This window comes from Emys orbicularis, chromosome 7 (genome assembly GCF_028017835.1).
Source record: "Emys orbicularis isolate rEmyOrb1 chromosome 7, rEmyOrb1.hap1, whole genome shotgun sequence".
Classification (NCBI taxonomy): Eukaryota; Metazoa; Chordata; order Testudines; family Emydidae; genus Emys; species Emys orbicularis.
Window position 1 is genome coordinate 46,438,933 of NC_088689.1, and position 24,516 is coordinate 46,463,448.

Below are 24,516 nucleotides of genomic sequence, written 5' to 3' on the forward strand. Positions count from 1 at the left end.
AAGTTCTATGCAAGCTGTTTACACAGCCCAGATATGAAAAAAAGGGGTGAAGGAACTGGTCTTATTCTAAATAGGAAAGAAGAGATTTTAGAAGTGACTTAACAGAACTTTAAATTAAAGATTTATAAAACTGATGGAAGTATATTTGTCATAATAGTAAAGGATTCAAAAATGAGAATTTCTGAACTAAAAAAGATAATGGGGAGCTTAGGCAGAACTATTTGATGCAAAGGGTAATAGGTATATGGAATAATACCTATTATAATAATTCTAATATATTAGAAGTGAAGAGTATAATTGAGTTGGAGAAACTAGTGTTATTTCTAAAGATGGAGGGGATAGACAGGTACTTGAGAAACCTGAAGATGGGATTAAGGTAAATAAAAATGGGCAGGTATTTTCATCAAATTATTATTTATTTTTATTATTGAAGTGCCTAGCAGCTCCAGTCAGGTATTGGGACTCCATTGTGTCAGGCTGCACAAACACATCACAAAATCTGTTCCTAAATGCCTTGTTGTGAAATGGTCATTACTGTGTTTCTACAACCTTTTAATTCACCACTACAGCAACACTCAAACTGAAGTAAATCTAAAGCATCATATTCAAGGGGTAAATGACAATAATGTGAAAGTCATTCTCTGTGGAATATCTTCTGAATTCTAATCTTAGGTGGCAAATTTTAGTTTGGTAAAATGGCCTTGAAATTCATTTTGTTCTAGTAGATTATTAGTTGCTAGTATAACAATAAAGTCAGTATTATTTCATCTGCTCAACAGGTATTTGCAACTCAGGCATGCACAGATCATTCTGATCCAGACACATTTCATTTAATAACTCACCTTTGCTTTGGGAAGCAGAAATGAATAAATGCTCGCAAAACATATTGCATACACTTTATCATCGAAATGCATGTCTTCAGTCCATTGAGAGCAAGATCATCTGATGTTTCCTGGATTGAGGGTACTGTGTGATCTATTCTCCATAAAATTCTATAGAGGCAGGCCCAAGCCCATTCCATTACAGCAAAATATCATGAGAGCAACAGTTTTTTCATAAGTGTGTATTCAGTAATTGGAATTTGAGAGTGCTTTTTAATGGTTCTCCCAAACCTGTCCCATAGTGATTTAAAATAGTACATTTAGTATAATTTAGTCTTTTAAAGCAGCAGTGCATATTAAAACATTAAGGCACTTTTTAATGAACTGCCTTCTTTTTTCAAAGTGGAGATTAAATTTGCTTCTCATCCTTAATTCAACTCATATTCAGCCATATATTTTTAAAAAGTATTTAACAAGCACATAAAATAGATCAGTGCTGAATTTTCTGCCTTGCACAATGAAGGGTGATAATATTGATATTCGGAACAGCAACGGCTCTCAGGCTTTTTCCTTCCTTAGACAAACTGGGAAAGAACCATTATTCCATATTCTGCAGTGGCAGACTCTTTGTTCTATTTCTGTTGTAGAGTTGGCCCTGAAGCTGAATGAGGAATGTAAAATTACAACAGATTAAGGGCCTCTTATAGCCCAATTGAACGTGTCACTGTTATGACTCAGCTTGAGTTTCAGACATATGCCAGAAAAACTCTGTGACTAGTCAAATATCATTCACAAATTGAAATAGAAATGCTTGCTGTCATCTGGGGAAGTCTTCACTTCCACTTCTGCCTGTATGGACATCAGCATACTGTTACCAATTATAAGACATTGCAATACATGTTTAATGATGCCTTCTTCTATGTACGCAGTCCAATTTGTGTTGAAGATGTTGAAACTATGAATTTGACACTGCATTGATATATAGTCCTGGCAAACTTAATGCTGCAGATTACTTTTCCAGGCATCTTCCTTTTAATAGGCAGCAGGTTTAAAACAAACAAAAGGAAGTATTTCTTCACACAACGCACAGTCAGCCTGTGGAACTCTTTGCCAGAGGATGTTGTGAAGACCAAGACTATAACAAGGTTAAAAAAAGAGCTAGATAAATTCATGGATGATAGGTCCATCAATGACTATTAGTCAGGTTGGGCAGGGATGGTGTCCCTAGCCAGGGGTGGCAGATTTGTAGAAATTTTGGTGGTGCCCAGAACCCGCCCCCCCCAAACTCCAGCCCCCACCTGCCTAAGGCTCTGGGAGGGAGTTTGGGTGGAGGGAGGAGGTCTGGGGTGCAGGTATTGGGCTGGGGCAGAGGATTGGGGTGCAGGAGGGGTGCAGGGCTGGAAAGGGAGTTTGGGTGCAGAAGGGGTGAGAGGTTGGGCTCTGGGAGGGAGTTTGGATGGGGGAGGGGGTCTGGGGTGCAGGCTCTGGGATGGAGTTTGGGTGCTGGGTGCAGGCTCTGGGCTGGGGTAGGGGGTGGGAGTGCAGGAGGGGGTGAGGGGTGCAGGCTCCGGGAGGGAGTTTGGATGCAGGCTCTGGGAGGGAGTGCAGAGGGCTGGGGTGCAGGCTCTGGGAGGGAGTTTGGGGGCAGGAGAGGGTGTGTGGGAAGGGAGTGGGGGTGCAGGCTCTGGGATGGAGTTTGGGTGCAGGCTCTGGGAGGGAGTTTGGGGGTGGCAGGGGTGTGGAGGGAGGGGGTGCAGGGGTGAGGGCTGTGGGGTGGGGCTGGGGATGGTTTTGGGGTGTGGCTGGGGAAGAGGGGTTGGGGTGTGGGAGGGGGCTCAGGGCTAGGGCAGAGGGTTGGGCTGTGGGGTGGGGCTGGGGATGAGGGGTTCATGATGCAGGAGGGGGCTCAGGGCTGGGGCAAAGGGTTAGGGTGCGGGGGGATGAGGGCTCTGGTTGGGGCTGGGGGTGAGGGGTTTGAGGTGTGGGAGGGGCTCAGGGCTAGGACAGAGAGTAGGGGTGCGGGGGGGTGAGGGCTCTGTTTGCGGCTGGGTATGAGGGGTTTGGGGGGTTGGAGAGGCTCAGGGCTAGGGCAGAGGGTTGGGGTGCAGGGAGGTGAGAGATCTGGCTGGGGGTGCGGGCTCTGGGGTGGGGCAGGGCTGGGGATGAGTTTGTGGTGCAGGCAGGCTGCCCCAGGGCTGGGGCCAGAGAGGAGGACTCCCCCCAGCCCTCTCCCCGCTGGTAGCAGTGAGCTCTGGGGGAGGGGCCCCTTCTCCCTCCCGGCCGTACACTCACCCCGCACCACTGTCACTGCAAGTGCTCCTAGGGCCCCTCTCAGGTCCAGGAAGCCCCCTCACCTCCCCTGTGGTGGGTGCCGGGGGGGTGGCTGCCATCACATGTGCGCCTCCTCCCCTGCCACTGCCCCTCACTGTAGCCTTACTGGGGGTGAGGGATGGGGCAGGAGCGGTGACTGCAGGCAGCGGGGGCCCCTGTGCTGGTGGAGGGTCCCGCCGGAAAAGGGAAGGGTCCGAGGCGGAAGGGCAGGGTAAGGGCAGCCTGCCCTGCCACTAGTAGTTGGGGGGCACTAGGACCCTGTGGCAACAGTTGATGACCGGAGCCAGCAGAGTGGAGTCAGCATGGAGCTGCAGGGGAGAGGCAGGGATGGTCCGGGGAGGTGCGCAGGAGCAGCAAATGGGGACCGGGGGACACTTGGGGGAGATGTGTGGGGGTGGCAGGCAGAGGCGGGGGAGAGACCCAGCCCCAAATATTGGTGGAGCTGGGCCCCCGGGCCCTGAATATTGCTGGAGCCCAGGCACCACGGGCCCATACAACTCACCGCCCCTGTCCCTAGCCTCTGTTTGCCAGAAGCTGGGAATGGGCAACAGGGGATGGATCACTTGATGATTACCTCTTCTGTTCATTCCCTCTGGAGCCCCTGGCATAAGCCACTGTCGGAAGACATGACACTGGGCTAGATGAACCTTTGGTCTGACCCAGTATGGCCGTTCTAATGTTCATACAGTCTGCATGTGCTACCTGTACAACAACTGAAGGTGCTGAAGCAAATGTGCATTTCATTCTCTCCTGGGACACTAGGATTTGTAAAGACAAATCAGCTGCTTCAGTAAAAATTGTGATTCCCAGCCAAAGCTATCATAATAGTCTGGAATACTGCATCAAATCATGTCTGTTCTAGCTGCAGCATTGGAAAACACTGTGCCCCCTTTGTTTAAACTATCTGATCTATCTTTGTTAGCAGTTGTCTTGGATTTTGGTGACTTCCTATGTGGTTGTCAGCTGGTGATTTGCTGCTGATAATTCTGATTTATCATACTGTGATTGCCATCTTTGCCAAGGGAGTCCTGCTAAATCTGGACAAAGAATTGTGTATGATATTCCTAAAACTCCATTCTTCAAAAATATGGACTGTGCCAAGTTTTATGCCAGAATACCTCAGGTTCACATTAGAGATGGGCATTAACCAAAACCTGAGATTTGAACAACCTTGAACTTCACCAGACTGTTTTATGAGGATTCTGGAAAAGTTGCTATTGATGGTAGCTGGAACACAGCATTACATAAAAGAATTAAACTGTTTCTTAAGAAACTACAGGGAAACTCCCCATTGTATGACTGATATTCTGCCAATGCCAATATTATGAATTAATTTTCTTGCAACAGCCAAACCAAGCTCCCATGACAATCAACGAAACAAAGACTTTAACAGAAAATGCAGAGTCAAGCTGAAATATATAGAGACTTTTGACCATCATTATTAAAGGCTGGGGGTAAAGAATTTGAACACAGAATAAACTCTCCATGCCCTAACTTTAAGTCAAGTTTTCAGATAAATGGAACCATAATCACAGTCCAAGGGGTGACCATACGATCACTGAGAATATCTTCCATTTTCAGTTAATGCCCACACTATGCTAGATCTCCAACATCCTGCATATGAAGAGACAATATTGACAACACTGTCCTAATTAGCTTACCACCTAGAACATCATCTGTTCCAGAATCACGTTTGATGTTCCAAGTGCTTAATGTTACCCGAAATGGGATTGTGAAAATTGTTCCATTTATTTTAAGGCCCTTGTTACAAGTTCATCTTGTTTCCTACTTGGAAGATATTCAGTGTTCATTTGTCATTATCTTGACAATGGGTGCTTGGTTCCTAGATGATGTGATATCCACTTTTTGTGTGTTATTACCAAAACAGCTGTTTCCTCTTACTCTGGCTCAAGTTTTATGATTGTTGATTTTGTTTTTTATTACACAAGGAGTGTAGTACTGTTCATGGACCCAATCAAAAGGGAAGCCTGTGTATTTTGAAAAGTGCTATAAAGTTATTTATGGTAACCTGATAGGCAGTAAAACCTGATAGGCAGTAAGATCCTCATTGTCATGATACCCTCCCAATCCAGCTTGCTTCATAAGAAGTGTCATCAAACCAGACAATGGTTCAGGAGTGTTACAGGTGCCACATGAACCCAGGGGAGTTTCTTCATCTGCTCAGGGAAAAATAGAGAATGCTCAGCTGGATCCTATCAAACCTAACTCCTTTAAGACAGCTGCACCTTGTATGTAATCAAGAGGCTTAAAAAGAAATAGCATTAGTTTCCTTTCAGAGAAAAAGAGACAGAGAAGTCTATAGGTAAAGGAAACTATCAAGGTACTTAGAAGTGACGAGTATAATTGAGTTGGAGAAACTAGTGTTATTTCTAAGATGGAGGGGATAGACATGGTACTTGAGAAACCTGAAGATGGGATTAAGGTAAATAAAAATGGGCAGGTATTTTCATCAAATTATTATTATTTTTATTATTGAAGTGCCTAGCAGCTCCAGTCAGGTATTGGGACTCCATTGTGTCAGGCTGCACAAACACATCACAAAATCTGTTCCTAAATGGCCTTGTTGTGAAATGGTCATTACTGTGTTTCTACAACCTTTTAATTCACCACTACAGCAACACTCAAACTGAAGTAAATCTAAAGCATCATATTCAAGGGGTAAATGACAATAATGTGAAAGTCATTCTCTGTGGAATATCTTCTGAATTCTAATCTTAGGTGGCAAATTTTAGTTTGGTAAAATGGCCTTGAAATTCATTTTGTTCTAGTAGATTATTAGTTGCTAGTATAACAATAAAGTCAGTATTATTTCATCTGCTCAACAGGTATTTGCAACTCAGGCATGCACAGATCATTCTGATCCAGACACATTTCATTTAATAACTCACCTTTGCTTTGGGAAGCAGAAATGAATAAATGCTCGCAAAACATATTGCATACACTTTATCATCGAAATGCATGTCTTCAGTCCATTGAGAGCAAGATCATCTGATGTTTCCTGGATTGAGGGTACTGTGTGATCTATTCTCCATAAAATTCTATAGAGGCAGGCCCAAGCCCATTCCATTACAGCAAAATATCATGAGAGCAACAGTTTTTTCATAAGTGTGTATTCAGTAATTGGAATTTGAGAGTGCTTTTTAATGGTTCTCCCAAACCTGTCCCATAGTGATTTAAAATAGTACATTTAGTATAATTTAGTCTTTTAAAGCAGCAGTGCATATTAAAACATTAAGGCACTTTTTAATGAACTGCCTTCTTTTTTCAAAGTGGAGATTAAATTTGCTTCTCATCCTTAATTCAACTCATATTCAGCCATATATTTTTAAAAAGTATTTAACAAGCACATAAAATAGATCAGTGCTGAATTTTCTGCCTTGCACAATGAAGGGTGATAATATTGATATTCGGAACAGCAACGGCTCTCAGGCTTTTTCCTTCCTTAGACAAACTGGGAAAGAACCATTATTCCATATTCTGCAGTGGCAGACTCTTTGTTCTATTTCTGTTGTAGAGTTGGCCCTGAAGCTGAATGAGGAATGTAAAATTACAACAGATTAAGGGCCTCTTATAGCCCAATTGAACGTGTCACTGTTATGACTCAGCTTGAGTTTCAGACATATGCCAGAAAAACTCTGTGACTAGTCAAATATCATTCACAAATTGAAATAGAAATGCTTGCTGTCATCTGGGGAAGTCTTCACTTCCACTTCTGCCTGTATGGACATCAGCATACTGTTACCAATTATAAGACATTGCAATACATGTTTAATGATGCCTTCTTCTATGTACGCAGTCCAATTTGTGTTGAAGATGTTGAAACTATGAATTTGACACTGCATTGATATATAGTCCTGGCAAACTTAATGCTGCAGATTACTTTTCCAGGCATCTTCCTTTTAATAGGCAGCAGGTTTAAAACAAACAAAAGGAAGTATTTCTTCACACAACGCACAGTCAGCCTGTGGAACTCTTTGCCAGAGGATGTTGTGAAGACCAAGACTATAACAAGGTTAAAAAAAGAGCTAGATAAATTCATGGATGATAGGTCCATCAATGACTATTAGTCAGGTTGGGCAGGGATGGTGTCCCTAGCCAGGGGTGGCAGATTTGTAGAAATTTTGGTGGTGCCCAGAACCCGCCCCCCCCAAACTCCAGCCCCCACCTGCCTAAGGCTCTGGGAGGGAGTTTGGGTGGAGGGAGGAGGTCTGGGGTGCAGGTATTGGGCTGGGGCAGAGGATTGGGGTGCAGGAGGGGTGCAGGGCTGGAAAGGGAGTTTGGGTGCAGAAGGGGTGAGAGGTTGGGCTCTGGGAGGGAGTTTGGATGGGGGAGGGGGTCTGGGGTGCAGGCTCTGGGATGGAGTTTGGGTGCTGGGTGCAGGCTCTGGGCTGGGGTAGGGGGTGGGAGTGCAGGAGGGGGTGAGGGGTGCAGGCTCCGGGAGGGAGTTTGGATGCAGGCTCTGGGAGGGAGTGCAGAGGGCTGGGGTGCAGGCTCTGGGAGGGAGTTTGGGGGCAGGAGAGGGTGTGTGGGAAGGGAGTGGGGGTGCAGGCTCTGGGATGGAGTTTGGGTGCAGGCTCTGGGAGGGAGTTTGGGGGTGGCAGGGGTGTGGAGGGAGGGGGTGCAGGGGTGAGGGCTGTGGGGTGGGGCTGGGGATGGTTTTGGGGTGTGGCTGGGGAAGAGGGGTTGGGGTGTGGGAGGGGGCTCAGGGCTAGGGCAGAGGGTTGGGCTGTGGGGTGGGGCTGGGGATGAGGGGTTCATGATGCAGGAGGGGGCTCAGGGCTGGGGCAAAGGGTTAGGGTGCGGGGGGATGAGGGCTCTGGTTGGGGCTGGGGGTGAGGGGTTTGAGGTGTGGGAGGGGCTCAGGGCTAGGACAGAGAGTAGGGGTGCGGGGGGGTGAGGGCTCTGTTTGCGGCTGGGTATGAGGGGTTTGGGGGGTTGGAGAGGCTCAGGGCTAGGGCAGAGGGTTGGGGTGCAGGGAGGTGAGAGATCTGGCTGGGGGTGCGGGCTCTGGGGTGGGGCAGGGCTGGGGATGAGTTTGTGGTGCAGGCAGGCTGCCCCAGGGCTGGGGCCAGAGAGGAGGACTCCCCCCAGCCCTCTCCCCGCTGGTAGCAGTGAGCTCTGGGGGAGGGGCCCCTTCTCCCTCCCGGCCGTACACTCACCCCGCACCACTGTCACTGCAAGTGCTCCTAGGGCCCCTCTCAGGTCCAGGAAGCCCCCTCACCTCCCCTGTGGTGGGTGCCGGGGGGGTGGCTGCCATCACATGTGCGCCTCCTCCCCTGCCACTGCCCCTCACTGTAGCCTTACTGGGGGTGAGGGATGGGGCAGGAGCGGTGACTGCAGGCAGCGGGGGCCCCTGTGCTGGTGGAGGGTCCCGCCGGAAAAGGGAAGGGTCCGAGGCGGAAGGGCAGGGTAAGGGCAGCCTGCCCTGCCACTAGTAGTTGGGGGGCACTAGGACCCTGTGGCAACAGTTGATGACCGGAGCCAGCAGAGTGGAGTCAGCATGGAGCTGCAGGGGAGAGGCAGGGATGGTCCGGGGAGGTGCGCAGGAGCAGCAAATGGGGACCGGGGGACACTTGGGGGAGATGTGTGGGGGTGGCAGGCAGAGGCGGGGGAGAGACCCAGCCCCAAATATTGGTGGAGCTGGGCCCCCGGGCCCTGAATATTGCTGGAGCCCAGGCACCACGGGCCCATACAACTCACCGCCCCTGTCCCTAGCCTCTGTTTGCCAGAAGCTGGGAATGGGCAACAGGGGATGGATCACTTGATGATTACCTCTTCTGTTCATTCCCTCTGGAGCCCCTGGCATAAGCCACTGTCGGAAGACATGACACTGGGCTAGATGAACCTTTGGTCTGACCCAGTATGGCCGTTCTAATGTTCATACAGTCTGCATGTGCTACCTGTACAACAACTGAAGGTGCTGAAGCAAATGTGCATTTCATTCTCTCCTGGGACACTAGGATTTGTAAAGACAAATCAGCTGCTTCAGTAAAAATTGTGATTCCCAGCCAAAGCTATCATAATAGTCTGGAATACTGCATCAAATCATGTCTGTTCTAGCTGCAGCATTGGAAAACACTGTGCCCCCTTTGTTTAAACTATCTGATCTATCTTTGTTAGCAGTTGTCTTGGATTTTGGTGACTTCCTATGTGGTTGTCAGCTGGTGATTTGCTGCTGATAATTCTGATTTATCATACTGTGATTGCCATCTTTGCCAAGGGAGTCCTGCTAAATCTGGACAAAGAATTGTGTATGATATTCCTAAAACTCCATTCTTCAAAAATATGGACTGTGCCAAGTTTTATGCCAGAATACCTCAGGTTCACATTAGAGATGGGCATTAACCAAAACCTGAGATTTGAACAACCTTGAACTTCACCAGACTGTTTTATGAGGATTCTGGAAAAGTTGCTATTGATGGTAGCTGGAACACAGCATTACATAAAAGAATTAAACTGTTTCTTAAGAAACTACAGGGAAACTCCCCATTGTATGACTGATATTCTGCCAATGCCAATATTATGAATTAATTTTCTTGCAACAGCCAAACCAAGCTCCCATGACAATCAACGAAACAAAGACTTTAACAGAAAATGCAGAGTCAAGCTGAAATATATAGAGACTTTTGACCATCATTATTAAAGGCTGGGGGTAAAGAATTTGAACACAGAATAAACTCTCCATGCCCTAACTTTAAGTCAAGTTTTCAGATAAATGGAACCATAATCACAGTCCAAGGGGTGACCATACGATCACTGAGAATATCTTCCATTTTCAGTTAATGCCCACACTATGCTAGATCTCCAACATCCTGCATATGAAGAGACAATATTGACAACACTGTCCTAATTAGCTTACCACCTAGAACATCATCTGTTCCAGAATCACGTTTGATGTTCCAAGTGCTTAATGTTACCCGAAATGGGATTGTGAAAATTGTTCCATTTATTTTAAGGCCCTTGTTACAAGTTCATCTTGTTTCCTACTTGGAAGATATTCAGTGTTCATTTGTCATTATCTTGACAATGGGTGCTTGGTTCCTAGATGATGTGATATCCACTTTTTGTGTGTTATTACCAAAACAGCTGTTTCCTCTTACTCTGGCTCAAGTTTTATGATTGTTGATTTTGTTTTTTATTACACAAGGAGTGTAGTACTGTTCATGGACCCAATCAAAAGGGAAGCCTGTGTATTTTGAAAAGTGCTATAAAGTTATTTATGGTAACCTGATAGGCAGTAAAACCTGATAGGCAGTAAGATCCTCATTGTCATGATACCCTCCCAATCCAGCTTGCTTCATAAGAAGTGTCATCAAACCAGACAATGGTTCAGGAGTGTTACAGGTGCCACATGAACCCAGGGGAGTTTCTTCATCTGCTCAGGGAAAAATAGAGAATGCTCAGCTGGATCCTATCAAACCTAACTCCTTTAAGACAGCTGCACCTTGTATGTAATCAAGAGGCTTAAAAAGAAATAGCAAGTTTCCTTTCAGAGAAAAAAGAGACAGAGAAGTCTATAGGTAAAGGAAACTATCAAGGTACTTCTCCTGGACTTCTAGGGACTGGGTTGTGTCTATCTTGGTGAAGTAATGAGGAAAATCTAAAAACTGTTTTATTTCTGTTTACCGCTGATGATTTAAATAATTAACAGAAAGTTGGGAGAGAGGGGGCTGGACTCTTCTCCCCTCCCCCATCTCAGAACAATACATGTGAAAGTTTCTTGGAGGAAGAAAGACTTAAACCGGACCATGATAGCTTGAGAGATGTAGGTAGATTGTATGTGCCTTGTAGATTTAAAAATGGTTATAACCTTTGTCACAGTCACATCACTGAATCCTTCTGAGAACAGGACAAACTTGTATTCATTTGCTTATAGTTAGCTTATTTGTATATTTTTATTTTGAGGGAAAACACTGTTTTTTCTTCCACTCTCTTCTTGAGAAAGATGTCTCTTCCACTTTCGTGGAATATCGCTGCCAGCGTTATAGCCTCTTGGGGCTATTTCTTGGATATTTAGCCTCCTGAGGAGAGCTAGCCTTACAGTTTTATACGCATGTTTTTTCCCACTAGAAGTGAGTCACTGATCCCTGCAGTCTCATTACCAGACACAGGAGGCTCCTAATATTATGATCTGGAGTGAGAGGTTTTTGGCTTGATGCATTATTAATCTGTGGGGCCCCTGCAGGGTGTAAGATATAGTGCATAGGCTTGCAGAGATAGTGATATGATAGGAGACCTCCCCAGTTAGGGTGGCTAGATGTCCTGGTTTTATAGGGACAGTCCCGATATTCAGGGCTTTGTATTATATAGGCGCCTATTGTCCCACCTTCCCTGTGCAAGAAACAGTTGTTGCATGAAATGATCTGTTGCTTTGCTTGTATTTTTGTGGTCTAGTGCCTTGACACCATTTTAGATAACTGTTTCTTTGCTCCATGCAAAGACTACACTTTATGATCATTTCATTAGTGTATTCTAGACTCTCGAAAGACCCCTTCCCATACTATTCAGCTTTGCGACTGTCAATGGAAGCTTTCGGGTAACATCCACATGTGGACCACTATGTTGTGGTTTGGTGTTCAGGTACCTGTTGAACTGGTGCAGCTGCAATACTCATGGCTTCTTACCTGCACATAGGAAAAGTCATTGTAGATCAGTGGTGGGCAAACTATGGCCCGTGGGCCGGATCTGGCCCCTCAGGGCTTTGGATCCGGCCCGCGGGATTGCCCCCTGTGGCGCTGCGGGCCCCGCACCGCTCTCAGCAGCGGCCAGCCCATCGTCCCTGTGGCCCCCGGGCCCTTGCCTCCAGGCACCGCACCCCGCAGTTCCCAATGGCCGGGAACGGGGAACCACGGCCAATGGGAGCTTCGGGGGAGGTACCTGGAGGTGCGGCAAGGGCAGTGCACGTGGAGCCCTCTGCCCCCCCCTCCCCCAGGGGCCTCAGCACTTCCTGGAGCGGTGCGGGGCCGGGGACAGGGCAGGCATGCAGGGAGCTTGCCCTGGCCCCAGTGCGTGCAGCTGCCACCCCGGAGCCTGAACCCCTCCTGCCCCCTGCCCCCCCAACTCCTTGCCTGCACTACGCACCCCTCCTGCACCCCAACTCCCTGCCCTGAGACCCCTGCTACACCCTGCACCCCTGTGCACCCCAACCCCCTGAGCCCCCTCCCGCAGTCTGCACCCCTCCTGCACTCCGCACCCCTTCTGCACCTCAACCCCCTGCCCTCAGCCCCCTCATACACTCCACACCCCTCCTCTGCCCCAATCCCTTGCCCTGAGCCCCTTCCTGCACACCACACCCCCTCCCACATCCCACACTCCCTCCCGCACCCCAACCCCCTGCCCCGGCCCTGCATACAATTTCCCCACCCAGATGTGGCCCTCGGCCCAAAAAGTTTACCCACCCCTGTTGTAGATGGTCTCGTTCAGTCTGACCTGAACTAAAGTTATGCTCTAATGCTTATAGTGTGAATTAATGAATGCAAAGTGTTGCAAGTTCAAGGAATTCTAGGCCAGAGGTGAGGCACCAAATTGCAGTTTTTACAATGGATGTGAGATAGAAAAATGTCAAGGGAACAGGGTATGTCTCACTCCCTGTCTTCTCTCAATCATATACAGATACCCTGAGGTACCTGTCATGAGTGTTGCCACAGGGATCATCCAGTAGAGGGAACTTCTTCTTAAACACTATTTAACAAAACAAAACAAAACAAAAACAAAAAACAACAACCTGCAAGTGGCAATTTCTTACTTTGAGCTATTTAAATGCAGTGCTTCATTCTCCAGTGCTGCAGATTGTGTAGATGTTACAAGCACTGTATTCACTTACATACAAGAAATGGAACAAATAAAACTTGTAGCATGCAATGAATCTGTAAGGCTGGTTGCTGCAGAATACTGAGCCACTTTGGGTTTATTAAAGGGGTGTACATTTGATCACTGATACTGCTACTCCTTTGATGCAAACTAGTAACTATTTTAGGCTCTCCTATCGTGTTCATCACCATAATAACAGAATGTTTCAGTATATTTACAGATGGTGAACTGCAGAAGAAAGAGGTGAAGTGACTTGCGGAAGATTACAAGAAGGCTGTGGCAGAGCCAGGAATCTAACACGCATCTTGTGGTCTATAGTCCACTGCCTTAAAGGCAAGACTGCCTCAAATCTTGTGTAATCCTAGAGCATATCTCAGCTCCAGGATTGTGAGAGGAATATTTTCCCCTGTGTACAACATTAAACAACTGGTGCAGTGGGCTATGAAAGATTTTCACTTTCCTCTGAGGTATCAGCCATTGCTGGGACAGGATATGGGTCTTGATAAGCCACTTATCTACAATGTATGATCCTAGATGGACCAATGAGCTTCCCTGAACTTGTAGGCTATGTAATCATTTGCTCCTCAGAACCCACTCCTACTGTGATACAAAACATCTAAATACTTCCTGTGTAGGCTTGGTCAAGTCACTTCACCTCTCTGTCCCTCAGTTCTCCCACCTGAAGAAATGGGAATGACACTTTGTGCTTAGCATTTTTCATTTATTGATTTCTTTGTGTAATTTCAGAATTTTAAATAATGAATAAAAGAAAATATATACTAGAACGTGTCCCCTCCCTCTTCTACACCCTTAGCCTAATGTTTGTCTAAAACTGTAAGCTGTTCATACACAGACCATGTCTTCCTTTGTTTGTACAGCGGCTAGCACACAGGGTTCTGCTCCTAATTAGGGTCTGTGGCTGCTGCTTTACTATACATATTAATAAATTGTACAGTAAAAATTATTTTAAAGTTGGAAGTAATACAGTGTACACCAAATTGAGCAAGGAGACTCATTGTTTGTGTAAAGTCCTATCTCCCCCCCCCCCCCCCATGTTCTTTTCTTAGTCATGCCAGGTATGTCTCGCTAGTATTTTGTAAGCTCTGGAGTCACGGTCTGTGTCTTTAGTCTCTATGTGACATGTCATACACGTCTACTGTGATATACAACTGTTAATCATCTGCATAGGAAAGAAGTGATTAATATATTTACACAGTAAATCAAGAACTAGGTTCAATCCCCAGCTCCTACAGTTTTCCTATAGTATGACACCTTATGCAAGTTGCTTAGACTTCAGTCCTGCAAACTGCTCCATGTGAGTGGACTCAATCAGCACCATCTTACAAGATAATAAGAGGTGTTTTTTCATCCTTACCACACCACTACATGTTAGAGATGAGTATTCTCCAAGAGTCTTCTGGGAGAGTGTTGAGGAAGAAACTGCTTATATTTGGTAGGTTGTGGGAATTCATGATCTATGAGGAAACATGTATGTGTTCTTTTTATTTAAAAAGGAGAAAAAAATTACAACCCTGGATCTGAACACCACCCAGATTTTGGGGTAGTTTAGGTGAGGATCAGAACTTCAGGGCTAGGGACAATCTCTAATTGTGTCTTCAGAAATTCCAAACTATAAACTTCAAATCCAGGACTCTACATATTTCCCTATATCCAAGTGCTCAAAGCATAGACTTTTCAAGAGTTGTGGCAATGTATTCTTGCATATCTGAGAATATAACAGAGCCTGTAATGTTAGTATGTTTTTAAAAAAAAAAAACACTAACTAATGGAGCTATATAGACAATATTTATGTGAATGATGACATTGTTTCTTGTACCATCACAGTTTCAAAGAACATATGAGTCTCTACGAAACGTGTCTAGTAAATCTGAACTACAGAAAACCTACCAGAAGCTTGGGAAAGATCTGGAAAATCTAGATTATTTGGCCTACAGACGTCAACAGGTAAGAATATGGAAATTTAGTGGTAGGGCACAGAATCTCTGGGTAGAGAAAGATGCTTTTATCTATGGGTAACAGATCATGTGTGCCATCATTCAGGGAGACAAATTGATATGTTCTCTGTTTTACATTAAATATGAGTAACCTTGTATTAGGTGACTTTGGATTTCAGCATAAGTCTGTTCCACTTCCAGAATTGACACAGAGAAGGGGGTAGGATTTAGCAGGGACATCAAGCATCTAAAGGGTGTAAGGTGCCACTATAACACAATAAGTAGTGCATATAGATTAATGGGTCATAAGGGTAGTTTGGCAAAGTCACTGTGACTACTCATGAAAATAAGGTTCTGACAGGGAAGCTACAGAAAACTTCTGCAGTTATTACAACACAAAGTCTTCTTATATACCACCTGACATGAAAAAGAAACAATAGTTTGCTAAGACAGAACAGTAATTTGGTATCATGTGGAAAACATGAGTGCTGTATACTGGATAATAAAGTTTATGTTTGATAATAAAGTGATTTAAGTTCTGGCCTGCACCCCTAGAAGTTAATGGTATCAAATCTTCATGTACATGACTGCTCCACATAAACAGTTAATGTATTTTAAATTCAAAATCCCAAATTAATTAAAAATAATAATTTTCAAGATTAGATCCCATATGACTTAAATTGGACTACTCACATGCTTTATATCAATCGTGTGCAAGTGATTGCAGGATCAAGGTCAAAGACAATTGTTAAACTGTATATAGAGCTATTTTCTATAACCTTTCCATGACTGATTTAGAAACTTTAGTTTTCATAATAGCTTCTGTAGTTTTGTTCATATTTTTGCAACCTTTTAAAATCTTTCTGAGCTTTTTATATTTGGTAATATATTGAAGGAGTGGGATAATGGTTTTATTTTAGTTCTGATCTTTTAATGTTACCACTAGGTGTCAGCGTTGTCAAATTTACTTCCTGACTTGTTTCAGGGAAAATCAGTTACAGTATGCGTTTAAATAAGAAAATTGATTAGATTGTTTAAAATTTAGGAAAAGGTTCAGAGGCTGATTGTATCTGAAAACATGAATAACTTGTTCTTGTGTTGGGCAAGGCAAGGAGCAAGTTGCCTGGGTGTGTGTCACTATGATGATAGATGGTATTTCCTAGTTTGACAAAACAGAAATGTTCGCAAAATTGTATTGATTTTGACAATTTTCCATGAAAGAAATTTCAAAACAAACTTTGTGTGTTGGGAAAAATTTGACTTTGGAATTCTGAAATTTTGTTTCAAATTTAAGTTTTTTTCATGTTTATATTTTTGGCATTTTATGACATGGCAGTAGTAGTACTGTCAAACTGTTCCATTTCAAAACAAACAGAACACACTTGATCTAGAAAAGATGTTCATTCAGTACCTGCTGCCTTTAATGACTTTAAAAATAAATAGAAATATTTCAACTACTACTGACATGTCATAATGACATAAAATAGTAGCAGTGCATAAAATGCACAACTGACATGTCATGAAATAATGTAAAAATATAAAAACTGAGAACACACAATCCACAACACATTTTTTCCAAAACAAAATTTTGATATTTTTTCTAATTGAGAATGAAAAACTTTAAAATGTCAGAATCTCACATGAGATGGAAATCCTGAGTTTTGACCAGCTGTAGTGAGATGGTATACAGCTTTTGTGCCCCTTTGATATAAGGCCACTCAATAGCTAGAAGGTGCGGTTTCTAGTAATGAATAATGTCTGTTTCCACTTCTAATGGGTTTGCTATCTGATCTCATAATTTATGTTGAGCATAATAAAGGTCTCATCTGTAAGGGCTCAGGGAGCATATCTGAGTGAGATGAGTGACTATAGAATTGGCACCTTCAGAGTAGAACTGCACTTTAATTGCAATTATCTCTTTACTCTGAATTCTCACTCTTTGCCTTGCAAAGTTCCATTTAATGTCACATAATAAATCCCTCATTCCCTAGCAGACTCTTTAGTTACACACTTCATTTCTCCTTGGGTTGGCATTTGGTTTCTCTGCTTCTCTTCTATTCACAGACCCTGGTTTATTCTTGCATTTCCTGGAATCTCCCCACAATCTCTGGTCTCATTAGTCTGTATTTCCAAAACATTTTGAGACTGTCTTGCCACCCTCGCCCACCAGTCTGGGCCACAAGCATCTCCTCAATATCCTTTCCTGCTATCTTTCATCTCTACATTTAATTTCCTTCTCCAAAACTACGTCTCTTATTAAAGATATTAGTCATAAAATGTGTTCCTCATTTCAATCGGAGAAGACCATTGCATAAAGGGTGAGGGTGTACATTGCACCCCTTTACCCAGCACGTCAAAGATTTTGTCCATATTTGTACATTTGAGTTCTGTTTTTTGCGTATGCTACTGCTGAACCGGTTTCCATCAGCCAATATAACATAATTCTTGGTAGGATTTACAGGAGAACCTGCAGAGTGAGAGCTGTCTAATCTCCTACCCACAGAATACACTTTGATTGCTTTTTGCCTGGAAAATAGAATAGTCTATTTGGGAAAAGGCTGCCATTAGAAATCAGACCAAACCCCACAAGTTCAGACCTGATCAGAATCCGAACTTCTTCACATTTAAGTGATATTTGAATCTAGTTTTCCAGTTCAGGTCCACTTCTAATAGCTAACAGTTTATATATCACTCTCAGTGCTGTAAAACAACACCCAGTCCTGTTGGTAAGATACTGATTCTATTGGGGGAAATGAACCAGAAGTTCTCTACAATATGGAAATTAATCTTCATGAGGTACAATAACACAGAAGAACTTTCACAGTGAGACTGATGTATCTTTCTTTTAAATTTGCTTTTTTTTGGTCTGCTTCTGTCCTTATTTCTTAGGAGTGAGAAAACCAGAGAAGACCTGTAATTGCAATATAGAAATGGAAACAATGATTTTGAAGTTTTTAGGACAGATACTAAAAAACAGCTTGTTTTAAGAGGACATTTGTAATGTCATTTTTTTTTAAACTGCCATTGACCAAACTACTTACGTTGCGATCACAAGGGTAGATAAAGATCAGGGTGCTAAGGTCTCTTAAGTGACATTTTCTTCAGAATCAGTCAGAATGTCTTCCACTTCAGGGTAGCTCTCTCTAAAGAGTTGATTACCTCTGTCAGCAGTGGACCTGGGAATTCCTCTTTGGCTTTCAATAACTAAGACAGACAAAACTTTTTGGCATGTGCCAGCTCAGCCTTTCCTCAGTGCTTTCAGAATCTCCAATTTTGCAAACAGGGCTGAGCTTTGTCAAGGGAGCTGGTATGTGTGTCACTTTCTTCTCTGACACGATACTGGCCAGACAATCTAACTTCTTTGATAATTTCAGTGAGGGAGGTTGCTTTCTGCAGCAGGAGGCATTTGGGTTTGAGACTGCAGGAAGGCAGTTCAGGTTCATTAGCTGCCTTCCTACAGTGTAGCCTGAAGAGAAGGAAGGGTCTCCCAAATGCTGTGTTAAGTGTGAATGTCTCAGGAAATTTTGTAAGCATTCACCCTCTCTTTTATCGGACCCTGTTCCTACCAATGGTTCACTGGCCAATAATAGTGCAAGATCATTTTGTCACATGCAAATACAAATGGATATTATGTATTAAATTCAGTGGTACCTAGTATTTGTCAGATTGAAATATTATTGCAGCAGTTGATGTTCTTAATGTTAGTAATGCCTTTAGCATGCCTGTAGCACTGTTGGCTCAAATTCAAAGGAAGTTCTGTTTCTGCTCTTACGTCTCCGGTAATAGTGTAACATAACAGCTGACAACAGAACTTTAAAACGTAAAAAAATAAATAAAAAAAATCACACCATTCCGATATAGCTGTTAAGTTACTTGTTTGATTTTTCATTGTATGCCCTCAGGCTAATATGCCAGGAAAGAGCTTTTAAGATATATATAGAAAGAGAGTAAATTTATGATGAATTATTTAAATATGCAATTTTTATTCTTCATATCATGTACTGTCCATTCATATGTAAAGAAAGGTTTAAAAAAGGTTTCAGATAAAACTTGAAGCATTAATTATTACAGGAGATAATTTATAGCACACAGTAAATTACTTTGTGGGAAATAATACTTCCAGAAGATGGAGCAACACTGTCAAATTGTTATTCATTTTTGTCTTGGTTCCAGAGAAGTGCATGATGTGCAGCACTATATAAGTTTTTATGTGCAAACAGGCCAATTTATTTCTTAAAATGCTTAATTTTAGACTGAAGGTACGCTGTAAAACTCAGACAATAGGAACAGTTTACCTTAGTCTTGAGATCCAGTATTTCTATTTGTTTAAAGAGAATAAACATAAATTTTTCACTCTGCTTTTTCAGATGCATTCAGGTGAGGGGCAGACATCAAAAGATTCTGCACCTAGAACTGGGGCCAAATTTTCAAAAGAACTCAGCCCCCAACTGCTTTATATATGGCTTTGGTGATAGTATTATTGTGATATGCCCATTTCTGGGGTCAACACTCTAAAGAGGATATTGAAAAATTGGAGCGGATTCAAAGCAGAGGTACAAAAATAATTTGCCACCAGGAAAACAGGCATTACGATAAGACTCAGGGCACGTCTTCACTACCCGCCGATCTATTGGGGATCGACTTATCGCGTCTAGTGAAGACGCGATAAAATCGATCCCTGATCGCTCTGCCGTCGACTCCGGAAATCCACCGCGGCAAGAGACGGCAGCGGAGTCGGCGGCGCGGCAGCGGTCAACTTGCCGCCGTCCTCACACCCAGGTAAGTCGACTAAAATACGCAACTTCAGCTACGCTATTCACGTAGCTGAAGTTGCGTATCTTAGGTCGACCCCCCGCTGTAGTGTAGACCTAGCCTTAAGGAGCTCAATCTCTTCAGCTTCTTGAAAGAAGGTTAAGACTTAAAAATATCTACAAGGGGAAGTACGTACCTGATACTAGGGGACTCTTTAATCTAGCAGACAAAGGCATAACAAGATCAAATGGCTAGGAGTTGGAAGTCAAAAAAGTTCAAACTGGAAATCAAGACCGTTTTAACAGTGGGGGTAACTAACCATTGGAACATCTTAGTAAGGGACTTTAAATCAAGACTGGATGTCTTTCTAAAATCTATGTACTAATACAAACACAAGTTAATTGGCTAGATGCTGGAATCACTGGGTGAAATTCTGTGGCCTGTGCTATCCAAGAGCCTGAAATGGAGTCCAGCCACTGCATAATTGTGGGGACCCTAAACACACTCTTGGGGAGCAGACCTTTCTGGAACCTGCTGACCAGCTGTCTAGTTCCTGGGGGTGCAATATCAAATCTTCAGACACCCCTGTATTTAAACATACCCTCTCCCCGATCTCTACTGACAGGTGTGAAGCTTCTGGTTTACAGTTCAACTCTGTCCAGGGGCATGCAATAGTTGTAAAGTATATAACATGCCCTCAGACACTTTGCGCAAATCTAACACACTACTGCTCTTCTACTTAATCATAGAAAATATAAAACAGCAAACCCTATATGTGTTCACCCTCCCTTGGGGGGTGGGGGGGAGGGGGCATCTGAGTTTAGGCAGACAGGCAGGGTGTCCCTTATCTCACACAGGCAGTTACATGCAGGATGGCTTCTGTCATTGAGTCTCCCAGCTTCTGTGACCTTTCTCTCTCCAGTCTAATGCTTTGTGTTCCTGTCTGATTCCCCTGTTTCTGTGTGTTTCTTTATTAAAAAACCTTCTGATCACCTGGCTGTTTTTGTTCTGTCCCTGGGCAATTTACACTGCTCTTACCTTCTCCCCTCCTTCCAGAAGGCTAAGATGAAACTGTGTTTCCAAAGATGCAGCTGCTTTTTAGCATACTATTGTGATCAAAGGACCATCATTAATCTGAGGTACCTTCTCTTTGTCCTGTTCCAGGACATGACACCAACCTGCTGACCCATGATGGATACACAGACAAGCATTGCTGATACAGTAACTCCATTATATCAACCAATATTCATAAACTGTACAGACAGATTCCCAAATTGTCACACCTGGTACCTGACTCCCTTTTACTCCTTTGAAATTCCCAGTCTTTGTTTGTCTAATATTTCTGGCATAAAGAACCTAGTTTATGTAAAGAAAACAGCCTGAGTTGTAAAAAATTTTGTATTTCCATGGATCTAATTTCTCATGATCCCTTCTTGGCATGGTATCAGCTCTCCACAGTTCATATATAATGTTCCATGTGCAGTAAGTATTTAAAAAAAGTCCAAGTTTGAAAGTCAATGGCAGTCAGGCACTTCACTGCCCTTTATGCCTTTGTAAAATCTCCTCTAAGCAAGTGATCATTTTGTACCTGAGAAATTGGGCAAAATTCTGCCCTCCCTTTGAGCCACCAGCATGACTAAAAAAGGAGGTATAAGAAATGAAGACCACTTTTGTACCTAAGGAACGAGTGGTTAGTACAAGCTTTCAAGAAAGGATAGGAGTGAGTCATTGTTAGAAGAAATCATGGCAAAAAAATATGATTTTTTGGCCTCTGTTTTTGGGGGGGAAAAAACAACAACAGAGAAGAAATGTGAAACGGGCTTATTTTCTGGGGTTGGGGGAGAAGCTGTAGTGCTGAAATTGGGGTTGAGAGAGGCACACAAGGTTACACTAAACCCCTTCTCACAGCTGCTATTTGATAAAAGGAAAAGGACCTGAGGCGGAGTGGCGGGATACGGCAACGAGCTGAGAGAAAGGATTTTGGTGTAGTTTTGCAAAAGCTCAGTTGGGATTTGTTTCTGAACCAGTGACTTACAGGGGTTTTAATAAATGGTTCCAGTTTAGGCCCATTTCTAAACAGCTACATTTAAAATCTCTGGAAGATAGGGATGGATAATACATTTAAAGAAAGTATCTAGGAAAGCTAAATGAAACTAAACTTGATTAAAACAGTAGAAAGGAAATGAGATCCTCAGTTAAGCATTAAATTACAACAACTGATGAACAAGTAATATTAAAATGGCATGATTTACAAAAGTGGAAAACCTCTTCAAGTATCATAGGACAGACTGATGAATGCTACTTTTTCTGATATTGTACTGTGTATATATCTTATTTCAATTTTTAAAACATAATGTTTACCTGTATTGCAATACTGCCTAAAAAGGCCAGAAAAAAATTTGTTTTGTGAAATTTTGAGGTTTCAAAATTTGAGATGTTTTGAGATATATTTTTTAAAAAAGCCAATAGCTTGGTGTTTAGGCGCTCACCTGTGATGTGAGAGACAAGTTTAATTCCCTGCTCTGATTTGAAGTAGACACTTGATGCTGGTTCTCCCAGATTCCAAGTGAGCTACTCTGGGGTGAGCGTCTCACCCTCAAAATTCCATGCTGAACCTGAGGAGAAAACTTCCTAACTCAAGTTTGTGAAAACCAATATGTTTCTGTGAAATGCTCCAGTTTTGACAAAACAGCATTTTTCAATAGGAAAAAAGCATAAAGTCATTTTTTTCCAACTAGTGCTACACACTATGCCTGGGACTGTACAAATGTGTAGTAAAACAGTCATCCTTGCACAGAGAATTTATAATCTTGGTTAATGACAAAGCACAGCAAATGGGTGAAACAAACAGGTGAGGAGAAGGGATGAGCATGTTTTTGCGTAGACAAGCAGTGTATACAGTATAGTTCATTTTCTGCCTAGATGTTATCAAAAGGCAGCGTTTCTTAGGCAGAGGTGATTTTTAAGGAAAGATTTGAAAGAGGATAAATAATATTGATTTATGGATTTTTTTTGGGGGTGGGGGAAGGAGGGAGTTTGTTCCACACACAAGTGGCAGAAAACACATTAGTGTTTTAATGCCCAGTAAGAGCTGGCATCATAGGAGAACTGAGGTTGATAACAGGATAACATGAAATAGAGATACTAGCTATGTTCTGGTCTTTCCTTCCAATATCTAAAACACAATCTGCAATTACACTGAACTACTAAAATCCAATATGCCACCCACACCATCATAACTAATTCCCATCCCATATCTCCATTATATTGCAGTTAACAAATTCCCCTCATCCTGTCTCCTTTCCCTGTGCTTGCAAATAAAGACTAGTGGGGATGTATGTTGCAGTGTTGAGGCTTCATGGAGAATGCTGTAATGAGGGAGCTCCAGTTCAGTTGCTTTCACTGATTGCGACTGTGGCAGCATGGAACAAGGAAAGAGGCAGTCTCTCGCTGCCCAAACCAGTCTAGGCTTTTAAGTTTATAGGTAAAAACCTACACCTTGAATTCCAGTGTGAATCCCAGAGGCCCCAGGGCATCTTGTGCCCAATGCAAAAAAGTGCAGCTTCACGGATGGGCTGCCACATTTTGGACATTCAGCTTTTGAATGACGCCCAAGATGTAACCCCAGGTAGAGGGCTGTCAAGGCTGTATCCCCACTTTGAACTTTAGGGTACAACTGTGGGGGCCTGCATGAAGACTTCTAAGCTTAACTACCAGCTTAGATCTGGTCCGCTGCCACCATTCCCAAAGCTAATTCCCTTCCCTGGGAAGCCTTGAGAAACCTTTCACCAATTCCCTGGTGAATACAGTTCCAAACTCCTTGGATTTTAAGACAAGGAGAAATTGACCATCCCCCTCCTTTCTCCCACCAACTCCTGGTGAATACAGATCCAAACCCCTTGGATCTTAAAACAAGGAGAAATTGACCATCCCCCTCCTTTCTCCCACCAACTCCTGGTGAATACAGATCCAACCCCCTTGGATCTAAAACAAGGAAAGATCAATCAGGTTCTTAAAAAAAGGCTTTTAATTAAAGAAAAAGGTAAAAATCATCTCTGTAAATCAGTATGGAAAATAACTTTACAGGGTAATCAAACTTAAAGAGCTCAGAGGACCCCCCTCTGTCTTAGGTTCAAAGTACAGCAAACAAAGATAAACACTCTAGTAAAAGGTACATTTGCAAGTTGAGAAAACAAAGTAAAACTAAGACGCCTTGCCTGGCTTTTTACTTACAAGTTTGAAATATGAGAGACTTGTTTAGAAAGATGGGGAGAACCTGGATTGATGTCTGGTCCCTCTCAGTCCCAAGGAGCGAACAGCCTCCCAAACAAAGAGCACAAACAAAAGCCTTCCCCCCCCCAAGATTTGAAAGTATCTTGTCCCCTTATTGGTCCTTTGGGTCAGGTGTCAGCCAGGTTACCCGAGCTTCTTAACCCTTTACAGGTAAAAGGATTTTGGAGTCTGGCCAGGAGGGATTTTATAGTACTGTACACAGGAGAGCTGTTACCCTTCCCTTTATAGTTATGACAAGGGCATCACAGTTTTCTAATTCTGTGCCTTTGTCTGCACAGAAGAGCATAGAAAGAACCCCATTTGAAACAAAAAGTTGCAATTCCAGTACCAGGTGCAAATGGAAAATACCCTCTTCACCACATTTGCTGTCCTTGCCTCCAACAGCAGCCCATGATATGGAAAATAGATTAAGTCAGTGAGTAACCTGTGGGGTTGAGTTGCACATTGGATAAAGAGATATCTTGGTAACTGGAATCAGAGAGCAGTTGCAGCAGTGAAAGATGGACAGATGTGACTAGAAGAGAGCCAGTTCC

General features: G+C 43.4%; 1 protein-coding gene across 1 annotated transcript in view; it reads left to right on the forward strand.

Annotated features, from left to right (window-relative positions):
• CTNNA3 (catenin alpha 3) overlaps window positions 1-24,516 on the forward strand; it is a 1,024,091-nt gene that overhangs the window by 45,888 nt on the left and 953,687 nt on the right. Inside the window, exon 4 of the mRNA XM_065408662.1 lies at window positions 14,829-14,948. Within this exon, the coding sequence (XP_065264734.1) occupies window positions 14,829-14,948 (120 nt within the window). The remainder of the gene's footprint in view (window positions 1-14,828; window positions 14,949-24,516) is intronic.